This window comes from Coenobita brevimanus, chromosome 60, assembly GCF_032717465.1.
Source record: "Coenobita brevimanus isolate Jiangsu-jjx chromosome 60, ASM3271746v2, whole genome shotgun sequence".
In the NCBI taxonomy this organism is placed as follows: domain Eukaryota; kingdom Metazoa; phylum Arthropoda; class Malacostraca; order Decapoda; family Coenobitidae; genus Coenobita; species Coenobita brevimanus.
In genome coordinates, this window is record NC_137013.1 from 4,735,541 (window position 1) to 4,751,993 (window position 16,453).

The 16,453-nt window shown below is 41.4% G+C and overlaps 1 protein-coding gene across 1 annotated transcript in view; it reads left to right on the forward strand.

Moving 5' to 3' along the window:
• Positions 1–1,370: 1,370 nt before the first annotated feature.
• LOC145403128 (arginase, hepatic-like) overlaps positions 1,371–16,453 on the forward strand; it is a 35,012-nt gene continuing 19,929 nt past the window's right edge. Inside the window, exons 1-3 of the mRNA XM_080274955.1 lie at positions 1,371–1,664; positions 3,434–3,582; positions 5,261–5,317. Of these exons, the coding sequence (XP_080131081.1) occupies positions 1,371–1,664; positions 3,434–3,582; positions 5,261–5,317 (500 nt within the window). The remainder of the gene's footprint in view (positions 1,665–3,433; positions 3,583–5,260; positions 5,318–16,453) is intronic.

Sequence of the window (16,453 nt, forward strand, 5' to 3'; positions counted from 1 at the left end):
TGCCGAACCACAGTCTTCGCCAACAACACGACCCTCAAAAATTAGTGTTAAGTCCACGTCCTCAGTTAACCCCCCCCCCCATCCCGACGTTTTCTGGGCAGTGGTACGCCCCAGTCCCGACATTTTTGGACCTTTTCTTTTTTGGCTCAAACATCCGCTTTTGGTGAGAAGCATCGAAAATTCATAGAGAAATCGCTCACCTGAGGTTTAAAATACTCGATCCAGGTAGGAGTACCTCCTTACCTTACAGGGTTTTCTATCAGGCTGGCTGCAAAGAAAACGAGTTCTATAGGAGGATAACTATTCCACACTACTCAGAAACAGTATTTATTTATTTATTTGGTACGAATTTATATGAAGTACGAGAGTATATTGGTTTTCAAACGGTAATATAAGCATTATAAGCATTGTTTCACTCACTAACTCATCACCATTCCTGACCTTTTTTTGCCACATTACCTGATCATCATTTCTGACTGTTTCTTCCTCTAATGTTTGTCCTCCACATTGTCATCGATTAGGGAATCACTCTGGCCCTGAATTTCGTACCTTGGCATGACATGGCTTTACTGGCCAGGTCACTGGTAAAAGGTGAATTGCTGAGAAAAGGGCATGCAGGGGGGGGGGGAGGAGGTCATGCTGGGTAAGGCATTGTCCCTGCCTGGCATCTTGTAGAGGAAGGTGTCTCGTGTATAAGTGCCAAAAATCACTCGCAAAAATTGAAAATTTTGCAAATTAAATTGAAAATTGTGCAAATTAGGGACCTTGCAAGGTTGCCGCGTTAATTTACATCTCCGGGATATGAGTGCACATCATGTAAGGACGAGAATTCACGTCTCTGGGACGAGACGGGTATTGCTGGGTAAACAGGGGGCAGAGGAAAACAAACTTGTCCAGGAGTATAACCGGCCCGAGAACGTCATGTCAGTCACAACTACTTCACTCCGATGACGTATTCATTCAGCTTCTGCGACCTTCAAGTGACTTTATTCATTTCAGGAAGGGCCTCTACCAAGCACGAAATTACAGGAGGGGGGAATTCAACAGACCATTGATTATTTATAATAAAAGAACAATGTTATTTACCAATATACAGGCTTATGCATTAAATATCTTATGTAAATGTTATCACGAATCATTTTAGAGAAAAAGGGGATTTGGTAATAAATTTTGAGGAATTTGTCAGTGAGGCAGCATAAATTCAGACTTGTGGTATATCAGGTAGGACTCAATCCCCTCCCCATTATTTCAGCGTGCTGGATCAACCCTGCCCACAAGGGAAATGGTTAATGAAGGCTCCATACAACGCCTTCAGTTTGAAAATGCTGTGTTGAATAAAGTCGTTTGACAACAACAAAAATTAAATAAAAATGCGTCATCAGGCTGAGAGGACTAACCATAATTCCTTCATTGCAGACGTCGACGTAAGGGACTATGGAGACGTGTTACCCAAGAACGAAGACTCCTCCACAAAAACTGCAGTAAAAGATGTGGGTCCCAACGGAGAACTAGAGCACCTATCTGTTTTAAACTACAGCCGCCTGCTGTCCTCCCGTGTTAGCGAGGTGGTGCGGGAGGGACGGGTGTGTGTCACGCTGGGTGGCGACCATAGCACTGCCATTGGCACCATACACGGCCATGGTAATGCTGACCCATCACAACAGGTAACATGGTACACTTTGCTGCCCTGTGTGTGTGTGTGTGTGTGTGTGTGTGTGTGTGTGTGTGTACAACTTGACTGTTTGCCAACTGTGGATTAATTTTTTGACTAACTGTTAGAGGGACGCCGTTACTTGGTGGCACTGAACTATGTGGATACAAAGGATCCTTGATCCGTTCCTTATCCTCCCTCAAAAGCAGGATGGTGAACTGCAAGAGGAGGACAGCTTCAGGCTCAAGTCCGCCGGTTTCACGCCCAGCTGAGTTTGGGGCTATAACAATAACAAAAACTCTTATTTAACGTTAGATTCATTACGAACAATACACACACTGAGCTGTCTTAAGTTATAGATGTTTCCTCCCCACTGGTAGCATCTGTTTATGGTGTACTCAGAATCACAGTTAACAGACATTGTTGACACCCATTTCACCGTCTCATGTTCCCACTTCTGCTTTAGTATTTTATCTGGGGTAACAACAGATGATCGTGTTCAGTTGGATATGAGTCACTGGAGGCTGTGATATGCCGTCCCCATTAATGCTCTCATTGTCGGATTTATACTAGTCTCTGATATCAAGTTAACACCACATGATTTTATTCAGCAAAGAGCGAGTCTCGGTAGCCTGACTGTTAATGTTGCACTGGTTTGGGGGCTTTTAACTATCTCAACCTGATAGCATATTACCATACTCTATTCCTGTTATTTAAAAGCGATTCTGCTCGACTTAGGAGATACTGTTCGAGCTGAGGTGGTTAAATGTAGCCTTCAGTACTCCACTAGACATGGGAGCTTTCCTAAGCTTGATAAAATAACTTGTAAACAGCAAGAACATAATGGAACAAGACATCATCGGACTCAAGAAGTTATATTCCACTAACTGTGAGCTTTTTAACGACAGTGATGTTAATGAATGTATTCTTTCTGTATCTTCATATCAATACCGTAAATTCTTCAAATGAAAGAATTATACTGACTTGGGAAAATGTAATACGTTGTTATTGTTGCAACCCAGGGGACAAGGAAAGAGTAACCCTTGAGCAGTAATTAGTATGCGTGAGTGTCTGTTCGTAAAAATGGGGAGCAGAAATTCCCGGTTTTATCGGTGCCATATGGTGAATGATCCCTCTCCAGCACCGAAATAGTATTTTCTGGGAAGCTAAGAGAGTTTCGTCTCTAAGTGGACCTTTTTCAGGTTCGAACTGAGACGGAACATATACAATATGGTGAGATGGCGAAAGAAAGGGATAGGCAGGGAAGGGTGAGGAGGAGGAGGAAGAGAAAGAAGGAAACAGCAATGTTGTCTCTGTCCATACCTGAAGACTGATCAGTTCGGGTGACACAGTTCTATCTTCACAATAAACGTACAGTTCCACATGCAGAAGCAGTACAGTTCTAACTCTTGGTGGTGTGGGTTGCAGCAAATCAGTTAAATGTGGCACATAAGAATTTCAATTCTATTTGGGTTTAACTGATAGGCTACAGTGTCATTCAGGAACGACCAGCTGTTCACACTCGCCTTAAAGCAGCTCTGGACTGAGAAGCCTATCCCCAAGGCTCTTGCTTCCTTATGAGGAATCAAAGGATTGGGTGGATGGTATAGATTATAGAACATCCTACAGTTTATTTTGTCTGCACTGATATCAGGCTGTGGTGCTGTGTGTGGCTCCCACATATCAGTGAGTGTTATCTTTCCCTCTCGTGTTACAGGTGGTGGTGTTGTGTGTGGATATTCAGGTTATCAGTGAGTGTTACCTTTCTCTCCCGTGTTACAGGTTGTGGTGCTGTGGGTGGACGCTCATGCCGACCTCAACACTGGTGTCTCCTCCCCCACCGGCAATATGCATGGGATGTCTGTCGCCCACCACCTTACACACCTCGCCCACAGCATTGCAACTCTACCAGACGGATTCCCTCAGCCCTCGTTAGTACAGCACTATTTTTTTCCTGTATCTGACTGAGACGCCTAACCTCTTTAAGCTTAGCTGATGGTCAGGTGTGGTAAGAAGGAAGAATCGATTTTACCTGTAACCAGATAAACTCATTTCCAACTAATAACAAAGGCTCATCGAAAATCACAAAACCACGACTGAGTATTCAAGCTGCGAGAGTGTGTAAATTCCTTTAAGTGAAAATAAACCAGCTAAAGTAGCACATACGTAGTATAGGTCGTAATGTATCTACATATTCTTTATTATTTCTTCATTCGTTGACAAAGCTTAACATCACAACTCAAGGTAATCACAGTAACCAGTAACAAGACTTATCCTTGTACATTTTTTTCCCCGTTTCATCTGAGAACGTGCTCTTGCACCGTGATACGTATCATGTCACTTGTTGATTAAGATCATTTTTTGTATGACTATTTTGTCTTATCAGTATTTTATTATTATTATTATTATTATTATTATTATTATTATTATTGTTGTTATTATTATCATTAGTAGTAGTAGTATTTATTATCATCATTATTATTAGTTATTATTATTATTATTATTATTATTATTATTATTATTATATTCCTCCGGATGTAGACGAATTAGTGAAGAGGCGAAATAAAATTCTAGATGCTGATAGAAATCCAGGAATTAAGAGATGTGGCCAATTCCTTGTGTTTGACGATAATTTCCGAAGCACGTGACGATCAAAGGACGTCTGAGTTTTCTGCCATTGCTGACTACACCGCGTAATGTGGTATGCTGGCTCCAACAGATGCAGGTGTTCCATAAATGATCGTCAGATATCGGGGGCTTGGCCACACCTTGGCACCTCACAAAATCTTCACTTTATTCGGCCAATCTAGATTATTCTGACTTTCGTGCTGAGAAACGAAAGCATCATAGTTTATCTGAAAAACAGTTCGATTTGTGTGCTGGGGGATGAGCAAACAACGACCTCCCCACCCAGTAATGATGAAAAGGAGAGTGCATCCTCCACCTTAACTCTGTCAGGCTTTTACAAGTATGTCGGGGATTGTATATTCTTAAAAGTATGGTGGTAGTTTCACTGACAATTGTGTCGAGGTGCTACAACATCATTAGAAGTGTGTGGATTTGTGATGTTGAAAATTATGTAATCATTCAGTCATTAACCACTCTCCAATGACATTTTCTAATCTATTCTTGCTACCTGCAGACGGATTTATTCACCTGAGGAAACTCAAGACTTTTCAAACTGAATGTTTTATATACAGATTCCATTAACCCTCTCACAGCCAGAGAGCTTTCCTGAGCTGACTAAATTCGTCTAGTAACAGCAAGAATGATGCAGTTAACGATCTCATGGGCTACGAAATTTGCATGTATCCTCATGTATCCTTTGTATTGACGTAAATTGTAAAATCAGGGGCAAAAGGTGGCCTACGTCTCCACTGCTTATACTTCACACATCGGGCAGGTTCAGCGTTTTCCTTGACGCAGCAATATCACAGGGGAATCATTATGGACAGGGGACCATACCAAGCCCCTATCATCCTAGAAATAATAACCAGCAAAGAAAAGTCAGAAGTAGAAGAGTCGAAATAACAAGAGAACTTTTGTCCCTGAATGTAAACGTTGTTGGTTGTAATAACATAATGTCACATATTATGATCTCCCCCACAGCCTGTCTGCCAGCCACGTCGCTTATATCGGTCTGCGAGATGTCGACCGTGAAGAGAGGTAATGTGTTCCCTGCTTTATCCTTTTTTTATTCTGTTATTAGTATTTATTTATTTATTTATTTTTTTGACAGTCGAAGATCCAGAGGGGGATATTATGGAGTCCGGAATCCCCGCTCCTCCTTTTTTTTTTTTTTTTTTCCTATACGGTATTGTTCCTTCTGCAACATTTAAGTAGAATTGTTGTCAGAAAAATAACAGCAGTACTTGAATATAGTTTACAATTCCTTCTCATGAATCTTTTGTCGGTGAAGCAAATGGGTTATGTTTTTAATACAAATGTAAATTTACGTAGATTTTTGTAGTTCCCCCCCTTTCACAGATGATTGTCGACAGCCGATTTAAATATTAAAATCTTATCACCATAGCTCCTCCACTTGACTTTCCTCGAGATTTTTGTCCTTTCACTGAACCTTTCCCATACCTCAGTGGCTGAATAAGATAGTACTACGGTTTTACACCCGTTCTGCTTCCTTCCTTCGTTATTAGCAACATATCCTTGTGTTAATCTTTTCTTACAACTTATTTTTCAAGATGCATAGACGGCAGATCGCGGCCAAGTTAAAGTGGAAAGAGCATAATATATGTCACTAAACTCACTGAATTCGAAGGTGTCAGGCTTACATATATGAACCGCAAAGGCGAAAATACCTAAAGGTTTGTATGTGCTTAAATATCATTAAGTTTGCCAGCATAAATCATTAAAAGTCTATCAGTTTAAATATGTAAAGTTTATCATCTCACATCTTAGTAAAATTCTTTGTCTTACCTAAACCATGTCAATTTAAGTCTTAGCAAAACCTATATCTTTAAGTCTTCATAACTGTAAAAGTCTATAAATTTAAGTCTAGCAGTGAAGAGGATAATGAAGGCTATACCATATCCCCCCCTTCCCCCGTTCAGTAAGTCACCCCTGTTTAAAGTGGAGGGGGATAGATTAATAATGATCTTGACCAAGCTATTCAATAAGATATGGGTGACGGGGTTACTACCATCAGTTTGGAAGAATGGTGTAATTGTTAAAGTTCCGAAGAAGGGAGACCTGAGTGAATGTGGTAATTGGAGGGGAATCTCTTTGTCACCGATAGCTTTGAAAGTTTTCAGTAGAGTGTTGTTAAATAGGTTGGAGCCGGTGGTTGAGGGTCTTCTGAGGGATGAACAGGCTGGTTTTAGAAAGGGACGTGGTTGCAATGATCATATCTTTATAGTTAGGCATTTGATGCAGCAAGTTAATGAAATGAGAGTACCGTTAAGTCTTTGTTTTGTTGATTTTGAAAAGGCTTTTGATAGTGTTTCGAGAGAGACTATGGGGAAGATCATGAGACATTATGGAATACCAGAGGAGTTTGTGAGGGTCATTATGAACATGCATGAGGACACATTTTGTAAAGTGATGGTTGATGGTTGTCTGAGTGATTTGTTTGAAGTCAAGTCCGGAGTAATTCAAGGTGGTGTTCTATCGCCTTTACTATTTATATTGGTCATTGATTACATTATGAAACGCGTTGGAACAGAAACCGGTGCAGGTATACTTCGGGGAGAGAACAGGAAACTTTTGGATTTAGATTATGCAGATGATATAGTTTTGATTTGTGATGGGCCAGAAGAGATGCAGAGAGTGTTGGACTGTTTGGTGAGTGAAGGTCGCAAGGTAGGTTTGGTTATTAATTGTGGAAAAACTGAAATAATCAATATGAATATGGAAAATGCGCAGGAATGTGTAATTGGAGGTATTGTTGTAAAGCAAGTTGATAGGTTTAAATATTTAGGTACTTATTTAGCCAAGGATGGTTCTTTGAACTTTGAATTCGAGGAAAGGTTAAAGAAGGCTAATCAGGCAATGGGAATGCTTAAAAATATTTGGAATAATAACAATTTTTCTGTGCATACAAAAATCAAACTTTATAAGGTAATGGTTAGGAGTATCTTAATTTATGGACACGAGTCTTGGTACAGCACAGTGACTATGGAAAATAAATTCTTGGTGTTTGAAAATAAAGCACTTAAAAGAATATTAGGAGTTAAGTGGTGGGAAAGGATACCAAATAGTAGAATTAGAGAAATAACGGGAGTGCAGCCGATCGATGAATATGTTAGATTCTCACGATGGAAGTGACTAGGACATGTGTATAGGAGACAGGGAATAGTACGAGGTACACCAGGGTGGGTGGCACTTGGTAGGAGAGGTAGAGGAAGGCCAAAAGAGACGTGGGTGAGGACAATGAGACGGGAAGCTGGAGATGAGTGTTGGGGAGATCTTGAGGAGTTAGCACAAGATAGGATGTGGTGGTGTGAGTTCATCGAGGCCCTATGCATCCCCGAGGGTGCCACAGGAAATGATTGATTGAGCTGAATGGAATTGTAAAGGCAAGAACGTACAAAAAGCTGTGCCAAGGCACAGCAAACCCTTCCCAGGCAGTCATTTTAGTGCTGATGTATAAACACAGCAGGATAGTCAAAGATGTCACCTATCAAATTTTGAGTAAATCGGGTGAAAATTGACGATTTTGTGCCCATATGAAATTTTAGGTCCGACCCACCTGACATTAACCCCCTACCGTTAACGGGAGGGGCGACCCCCCCCCCTCCGGTGTAATAATGCATGTTGTAGGATGCAGATTTGAAAGATGCACCTTGAGGTTTATGGTTTCATATCGATATGACGAATTTGAAAGGAGTTATGGCGAAAAAGCTATTAAAAAAAAAAAAAAAAAAACATTTTTGGGGCCTACAGCCTGGGCCTGAGCCCAATTTGGTGCAAAATTAAATCAGGTGATCATGCCTGTAATTTTAGCCAAAATCCCGCCAGTAGCTCTCGCGCAAAGTTGTGAACATACAGACAGACAGACAGACAGACAAACAAACATATAGAAAAACCGACTGAAAACAATACCTGTCCCTGAGCCCTTCCGGGGCAGGGACAGGTAAGACCAATATACAGTCATAATAAAAACTATCGTTCCCCTTCAGAGTTATATATGCTCTATAGCACAACGACGAAGTGTTGTGGAATGACGGGACAAGAAAGTCTGTACCGCAAACCCGTCTGGGTCGGTTATATGGGACACAGATATTGGGGTTTATGCTAGAGGTAATAAAAGCTAATTAGATCGTTTGGCCTCTGTTCATAGAGACAATACGTTTTATTATCCGGCACGGTATTCATTAAATAAAAATATAACATAATGATGTAGAGTGGGCAACACATGCAGACGGGCAATGAGTATGTGCACCCATGCCAGACGTATGATAATATTTCAGCCGATACAAGCCAGGTTAGTAAATTTCAATGAAATAATGATATGTACTGCTTTCTACTTACAATAAATATTGAGTAGAAGGAAAATAATCATACTTTTTTTATGTGTCCGACTCTGGGCATAGGCTTCACAGCCTGCTGTCAGGGCCCAGCAGTCCTCCTACAAACCATATAACTCTACATGTCACCACTTCGGCGCTAACACCCACCGTCCATATTGAATACATGCTAGGGCTATCTCATACAGGACTGGTGTATTGATATTAGCGGGGGGTATTTTTACGACATGTGGGCGGGTCTCTGGTAGATCAGTAAAGCCTGATTTCATGAAATTCAAATCCTGAAACTGTTCCCTGCCCCAGCCGGGATTCGAACCTGGGTCCGTTAGGACTGCAGGCCACCTCTCTACCGATTGAGCCACCGCCTCCTCGTTGCTTTAATAGTTTGTATACCCACCCCCTGCTTCCAAAACAGCCTCTAGACGTCGATGTATGGATGCCACATCCCATCCATATTTGAAGCATCCATCCGAAGCATTTAACCACCCATCTAAAGCAAACAAATGAACTCGTGCACCCCTGCTAGACTTGTATACGAGAAAAAAAAAAAAAAAAAAACTAGATTTAAAACCCTTCAAAATAATTTATTTGTTGTATTCTATAGATAATAAGTGTTGAATAGTAGGAAAATAATAAACTCGCACTAGTAGGAAAATAATAACCGTGCGAGTTTCATTATTAATCACCGGCAGGGCGCACAGGGTAAAGGAAACACGACCTATATATTTCCCTGCCATATGGCTCATTCTTGCTCATTATTCAAACTCTTGTGATGGGATTGTGATATGGCAACACTAGATAGGGGAGGGGCGAACAGCAAGGACCCGCCCACATAGCCCAGCTAACGTTCGTTTCGTATCGAACATTCCTGGGGCGTAACGATAGTTTTTCTTATGACTGTACAATGAGAAGAATGACCTGGCTAACCCCAACCCTATGTACTTCCGTGTGAACCCATTTGTTACTCTGCCTTGTATCACAGGATTATTTAGCGACGCTATTTTAGCCCTGTACTTGCCAGTTTGTGTTTACTTGCAACATTCTACTTATTCCTGCATGACCTTGAGCGACATCTTTCCCCAGAGTGTTGTGGCGTGTACTGCACGGTAAATAACGAATCTTTATATATATATATATATATATATATATATATATATGCCAGACGCCTCAATCCCGTTTGGGGTGGCCACAAACAAATCGCCTCCAAGTCGCCCTCTCCCCCGCCATTTCACTCCCCTGCTCCCAGCTCACACCCCCCTCTCTCATATACCTCTCCACCCCATCCCTCCATCTCATCCTCGGCCTCCCCCTCCCTCTTTCCCCCTCCACCTCACTCACATATACTCTCTTCGTCAGTCTTTCACCCTCCATCCTCTCCACATGGCCAAACCACCTCAGTGTGTTCCTCATAACGCTTCCTATCACATCCACATCAACACCACAACGCTTCTTTATATCCTCATTCGTCAGCCTGTCTCTCCATGTGACTCCACAGGCTCCTCTTAAATAACTCATTTCCACTGCTCTCACTCTTGACTTGTGTCCTTCCAACAACGTCCAAGCTTCACTTCCGTACGTTAGAGTTGGTATCACAATACTGTCATGTAGTAACTTTTTCACTTCCATGCTCACTTCCCTGTTTCTTATCACTGCTTTCAAGGAACCAGCAACCTTTCTTCCCTGCTGTACCCTTTCAAGCACTTCACCCTCCAAACCTCCATCCTTACTCATCACACTACCCAAGTACTTAAACGTACTCACATTTTCCAATTCCACACCATCCAACCTCGCTGTACATTCACTGACTTCACCTCTCTCAAAGACCATCACTTTACTCTTCCCTACATTCACCTTTAGATTCCGTTTCTTACACACTCTCCCAAACTCATCCACCAAGCCTTGCAGCTCTCCTTCGTCTTCACTCAACAACACAGTATCATCTGCAAACAACAGTACAGGGAGTTTCCAAACACTATCCTCTCTCACCATGGCCACTCCAACATCCACTACCCTATCTTGTACCTCTTTTATTACCCCATCCATGTACAGATTGAACAACCATGGAGACATGACACATCCCTGTTTCAACCCAACCTTCAAAGAGAAAAATTCACTTAGTTCACCATCCACACGCACTGCAGCCTTCGCACCATCGTACATACTCTTCACAGCATTCAACAACTTTCCATCTACTCCATATATTCTTAACACTTTCCACAATCCTTGTCTATCCACCCTGTCATATGCTTTCTCCAAATCCATGAATGCCGCATACAACTTCTTTCCCTTCTCTAGAAACTTTTCCACTAAAGATCTGAGAATGAATATCTGATCTACACAACCTCTTCCCTTCCTAAAGCCTCCCTGTTCTTCTCCAACTAATTTCTCTGTTCTTTCTCTAACTCTGTCAATAAGTATCATATATATATATATATATATATATATATATATATATATATATATATATATATATATATATATATATATATATATATATATATATATATATATATTCCCAGACGCCATAATCCCGTAAGGGGTGGTCATTTGACTTTGAGTTAGTTGTTTTACCGGGAGGGGCACTAGCCCTTCACCAACCCACTTGTTGACACGTAGGGAGCACGTATGGTTTGGTTATATGGTTACCACCCAGCGTTGTAAGTGGTTTCTTGGCTTACAGGAATCCATTTCGCTTGTCACTCAATGTAAAGCCACCTGTGAAGGAAAGAAAAGTAATAAGAAGTGACAGGAAAGAGGGGAGAAATAGGAAGAGAAGAGGGCAGGCACAGATACAGGCTAAGGAAGAAGTAGGCAGCACTACATCAAGTGAGTGGATGATGGTCGCCACCACCTACCACCAATATATATATATATATATATATATATATATATATATATATATATATATATATATATATATATATATATATATATATATATATATATATATATATATATATATATATATATATAAAGACTTGTCATTAGCTTCAAGCGACTAACATAGTTGAATATTAGGCTGGGAGAATTACTACACGAAAGTCACGCTAGATTTTAAAGAAATGTGAATAATACAGGAACTTAACAAAGAGCTACAGAAAATTCACTAAGGTACAACACAACTTTTTAGGTTGGTATAAAGCTGGACCGTTTCAGGGACATGTAAAAACAATTACGGATTCAGAGGTTGCATAGAGTCCGAATGCTCCGTTATTTCATCTGGGATTTTTTTTCTAACATGTATGCACAACTGTTGAAAGAAAAACAGCATTGCATAAATTTATAATTATATGATTTAAACCCTATTGATGAAATTCTATTCTGTGCATTAGTGTAGAAAAGTATAATGGGCTGATGTATTTTATTTTTTTCATGCGAGAAAGAAGGAACCAAAGGCCGCGAGCCCCCAATTGTTGTTCCTTCCAAGAGAAAAACAAAATGCAGGAGAAAGCCAAATTCAAGATCCGATCATTTCAAGGTGCCTGGACACACTGCGTTTGAAAGACTGGAGATCATAGGAAGCAGGAAATACAGACAGAGGGAGACAGTTCCAGAGTTGATCTGTTGCATAAATGAAAGACCGAGAGTAACAGTTAACTCTTGCATTAGAGAGTTGGACAGAAAAGGGATGAGAGTTTGCTGCTAGACGGGTGCTACGCGCCTGTCGTAGAGGTGTAGGAATGCATGCAGACAGTTCAGAGGAGCAGTGGCCATTGAAGCAGCGATAGAAAAGAGATAAAGATGCAACACTGTGACTAAGAGACAGAGGTTGAAGGGAGTCAGTAAGAGGAGGAGAGTTAATGAGACGAAAAGCCTTTGACTCCACTCTATTGAGAAGAGCTGTATGTGGGGAGCCTCCCCACACATGAGAGTTGTACTCCACACAGGGGCGGATAAAAACTCTGTATAGAGTCAACAACGGTGCAGGGGTAAAGAAGGAACGGAGTCGGCTTAGCACACCTAATCTCTTGGAAACAGATTTTACAAGAGATGTAATATGATCTTTCCAAGACAAGTCCCGAGTAAATGAAACCCCAAGCATGTTCAAGGATGATGCAGGATTAAGCTGAATATTATCAAACATTAGTGTGTATACCTGTGGAAGATTTTGTTGGGTTGATAGGTGTAAAAACTGAGTCTTTGATGCATTAAAAACAACCAGATTATTTTTACCCCAGTCACAGATACAAGCCAAGTCAGACATTAGGTGTGCCATAGCTTCATCCCTTGTTTGTTGAAGTAACTGCTGAGATGGATGTTGCGCGAACCAAATGGAAAGGTGAAGGGTGGAGTCATCAGCGTAAGAGTGGATAGCGTTAGATGTACATGTCACGGGGTTTTTATGTATATTCAATATTAAAGAATATTATTCAATAATACTTAAGAACAGGACAATGAATTGTCTTGTGAAAATCAAGCAATGATTACTTTATGCCAGCTTACTTCGCCGATTCTCTAAGGATGAGAATTTATAAACTTTCTCAACAGTACACAGCAGAGACTAATTATTCACACGTGCTGTTTATTAGTACTGTTGGCCTCTGGAGAAAGTGACTCCACCCCTGACAATCAATATTGCTATTAATGATAAACAGATTCTTGCTGGTGCAATTAACTCCTAGATGGCACAACGGATTTAAGTTAATAAAAGGGACTGGCCTAAGTACCAGTTATGAATAGCATGCATTTATGCAAACTAGGAGCTATAAGTGAAATAAGCTCGTGGAGAAATAAAACACGAATTTACATTACATTAAGCTCAGGAAAAAGAAGTTAATTTATTGATTACAATTAAATAAATTTACGTTACATGAGTCTCCAGATGAATTCAAATAAGGAGATCGCACTCACTCGCTCACTCAAAAGCTAACTCTTAAACCTGGGGAAAAACGAAAAAAAATACTGGTCAGAAAAGTGGACAAAGCAGATGACTGGGCATCGTTGCTGAGGAAGGACGCTGCACACGCTGAGCCTCTCGCCAATCATGCTAGGTGGGAATTCAACGGCGGCGGCGGGAACTAGGCATCGTTGCTGAGGAAGGACGCTGCCACACACACTACCTGCTTCCATGGCGCTCAAATCTTGACTGATTCAAATTGTGGGAGAGAGGCGAGTGTCGTGGCCGCACTTGCTAACGGCCAACGAGTGTGAGCGATACACACCCGCAATATCACTCAGCGAAGGTGCTAACATCGCGCACAAGGACGATCACTTATGAAACAGTGAAAAATGTCCTGAAAACATTCCCGATTGAGTAAATACGGGGATGGTTAAACTGAGTGATTAAGACTGGGATTCCACTAGAATTCGTGGTTTCCCACCAACGTTAATGTTACGAGTTTGTTTAGATATATGATAGCACCAACTCGTGACAGTACAGCTTAGGTCATTTATGAATAAAAGGAAGAGAGTTGGTGATAGGACAGAGCCCTAAGGAACACCACTGTTGATAGATCTAGAAGAATGATGGCCGTCTACAACAGTGGCTAAAGAACGACCAGAAAGGAAGCTAGAGATGAAGGCACATACAGAAGGATAGAAACCGTAAGAGGCAGTTTGGAAATTAAAGATTTATGCCAGACTCGATCGAAAGCCTTAGAGATGTCAAGTGCAATGGGAAAGCTTTCGCCAAAGTCCCGAAAGGAGGATGACCAGGAGTCTGAAAGGTAGGTGAGAAGATCGCCAGTGAGCGTCCCTGATGGAACCCATACTGATGATCAGAAAGAAGGTTGTGACAGGAAAGATGCTTTAAAATTTTTCTATTAAGAATTGACTCGAAAACTTTTGAGATCATGTACAGGACGTTAAAGCAATTGGATGATAGAGAGTTGGGAATGGTCACCCTTCTTTGGGACTGGCTGAATGAGAGCAAACTTCTAGCAAGAAGGAAAGGTACAAGGTGATAGACAAAGGTGAAAGAGCTTGCCTAGGAAGGGCGTAAGCACAGAAGCACAGTTCTTGAGAACGACAGGAGGGACTCCATCAGGCCCATATGCCTTATTAGTACTGAGGCCAGCAACGGCGGAAAATACATCAGATGAAGAAATTTTAATGTCAGCCATGAGGAAGTCAGAGGGGGGAAGTGATGGAGGAACAGCACCGGAATCGTCTAAGGTGGAATTGGAGGAGAAAGTCTGAGCGAAGAGATCTGCTTTATCAGTAGAAGAAATAGCTACAGAGCCATCAGAGTAGAAAAGAGGAGGGAAGGATGTTGAGGTAAAGTTGTTAGAAAGGTTTTTGACAAGGTGCCAGAAGGAGCAGGAAGAATTCGAGTTGGAGAGTTGAGAGCATTTAGTAGAGATGAAATTATTTTTAGCAGAGCGAAGAACAGACTTAGCAGGATTCCGGGCAGAAACGTAGAGAAGATGTGATTCAGGGGTGCGTTGGCTCCGGTACCTTTTATAGGCCCTCTCCTTGTTGCGGACAGCATTAGAACAAGCGTTATTAAACCAAGGCTTTCTTGCATTAGTCAGAGGATATGAGAAAGTAATGTATGCTTCCATGCCCGAGAGAATAAGCTCCATAATGCGCAAGGCACACTCAGATGGCTCCCGGCCATGGAAGCACTAATCATTCGAAGGAAAATGAAAGAAGTACTGCCTGAGGGCCTCCCAATCCGCAGCTCCAAAGTGCCACAGACGACGTTTCTTTGGAGGGTCCACAGGCCGTACCGGAGTGATTGGACAGGTTAAGGTGATAAGGTTGTGACTGGAGGAGCCCAATGGAGAGAAAAAGATTAACAGTGTAAGCAGAAGGATTAGTAGTAAGGAAGAGGTCAAGTATGTCGGAGCTCTCTCCAAGGCGGTCAGAGATAAGGGTAGGGTGCTGTACAAGCTGCTCTAGGGTATTAAGGATAAAAAAGGTGTAGGCTAGTTCACCAGGTGGATCAGTGAAAGGAGAGGAGAGCCAAAGGTGGTGGTAAACACTGAAATCTCCTAGAATGGAGATTTCAGAGAAAGGAGAAATGGATAGAATATGTACCATCGTAGAAGTAAGATAGTCAAAGAATTTTTGATAGTAGAATTAGGAGATAAGTAAACAGCACAGATATATTTAGTCAGAGAATGACAGGAAAGCTGAAGCCAGAGTGTAGAGAATTCAGAAGAATCGAGTTCAGGAACACAAGAACAAGATAGGTCGTTGCATATATATACGCAACATCCACCTTTGTCTTTGATATGAGTATAGAGAATGTAGGAGGATACAGAAAATGGTTTGCTGTCAGTTGCCTCAGACAGCTGAGTCTCAGTTAGAAAAAGAAGGTGAGGTTTAGAGAAGGAGAGGTGGCGCTGAACAGAGCGAAAGTTAGAGGAAAGGCCGAGAATGTTGCAGAAATGAAGAAGAAGAGAGTCAGACAGTGGTTCCAGGCAGCTCGAGTCGTCACTGGGATAGGGGCGGAAGGTGGGGGCATTTATGGTCCCCCCCCCCGGGGACTCCGAGGCCACGTGTAGTGCTGCCATGATTTTTTAATTTTGGTAAAGGAAGTGAAGTGTGTACTGTACATGTAGTCTGGTATAACTGTACAGTTATTATATATAATTGAACACTGGATGCATGACTGCCAGTAACTGATAATGATGTAAAAATCTTAGCATACCTCTTTTAAGAAACACCAGATCCGCTCCCGTGAAAGACGTTCTTGGCTCAGAAGTAATGTTCATTAGCTAAGTGCACTGTAACATTACTTCTGGGCTGTACCCGTATTACGAAAATTATACAGTTAGACAAATTTCGTTCTGACGAAATTTAAAAAGTGAATATTACTGATATTAGTTAGCCTTCCAGACTCTAAAGACCAACTCTCACATGTGTATAATAC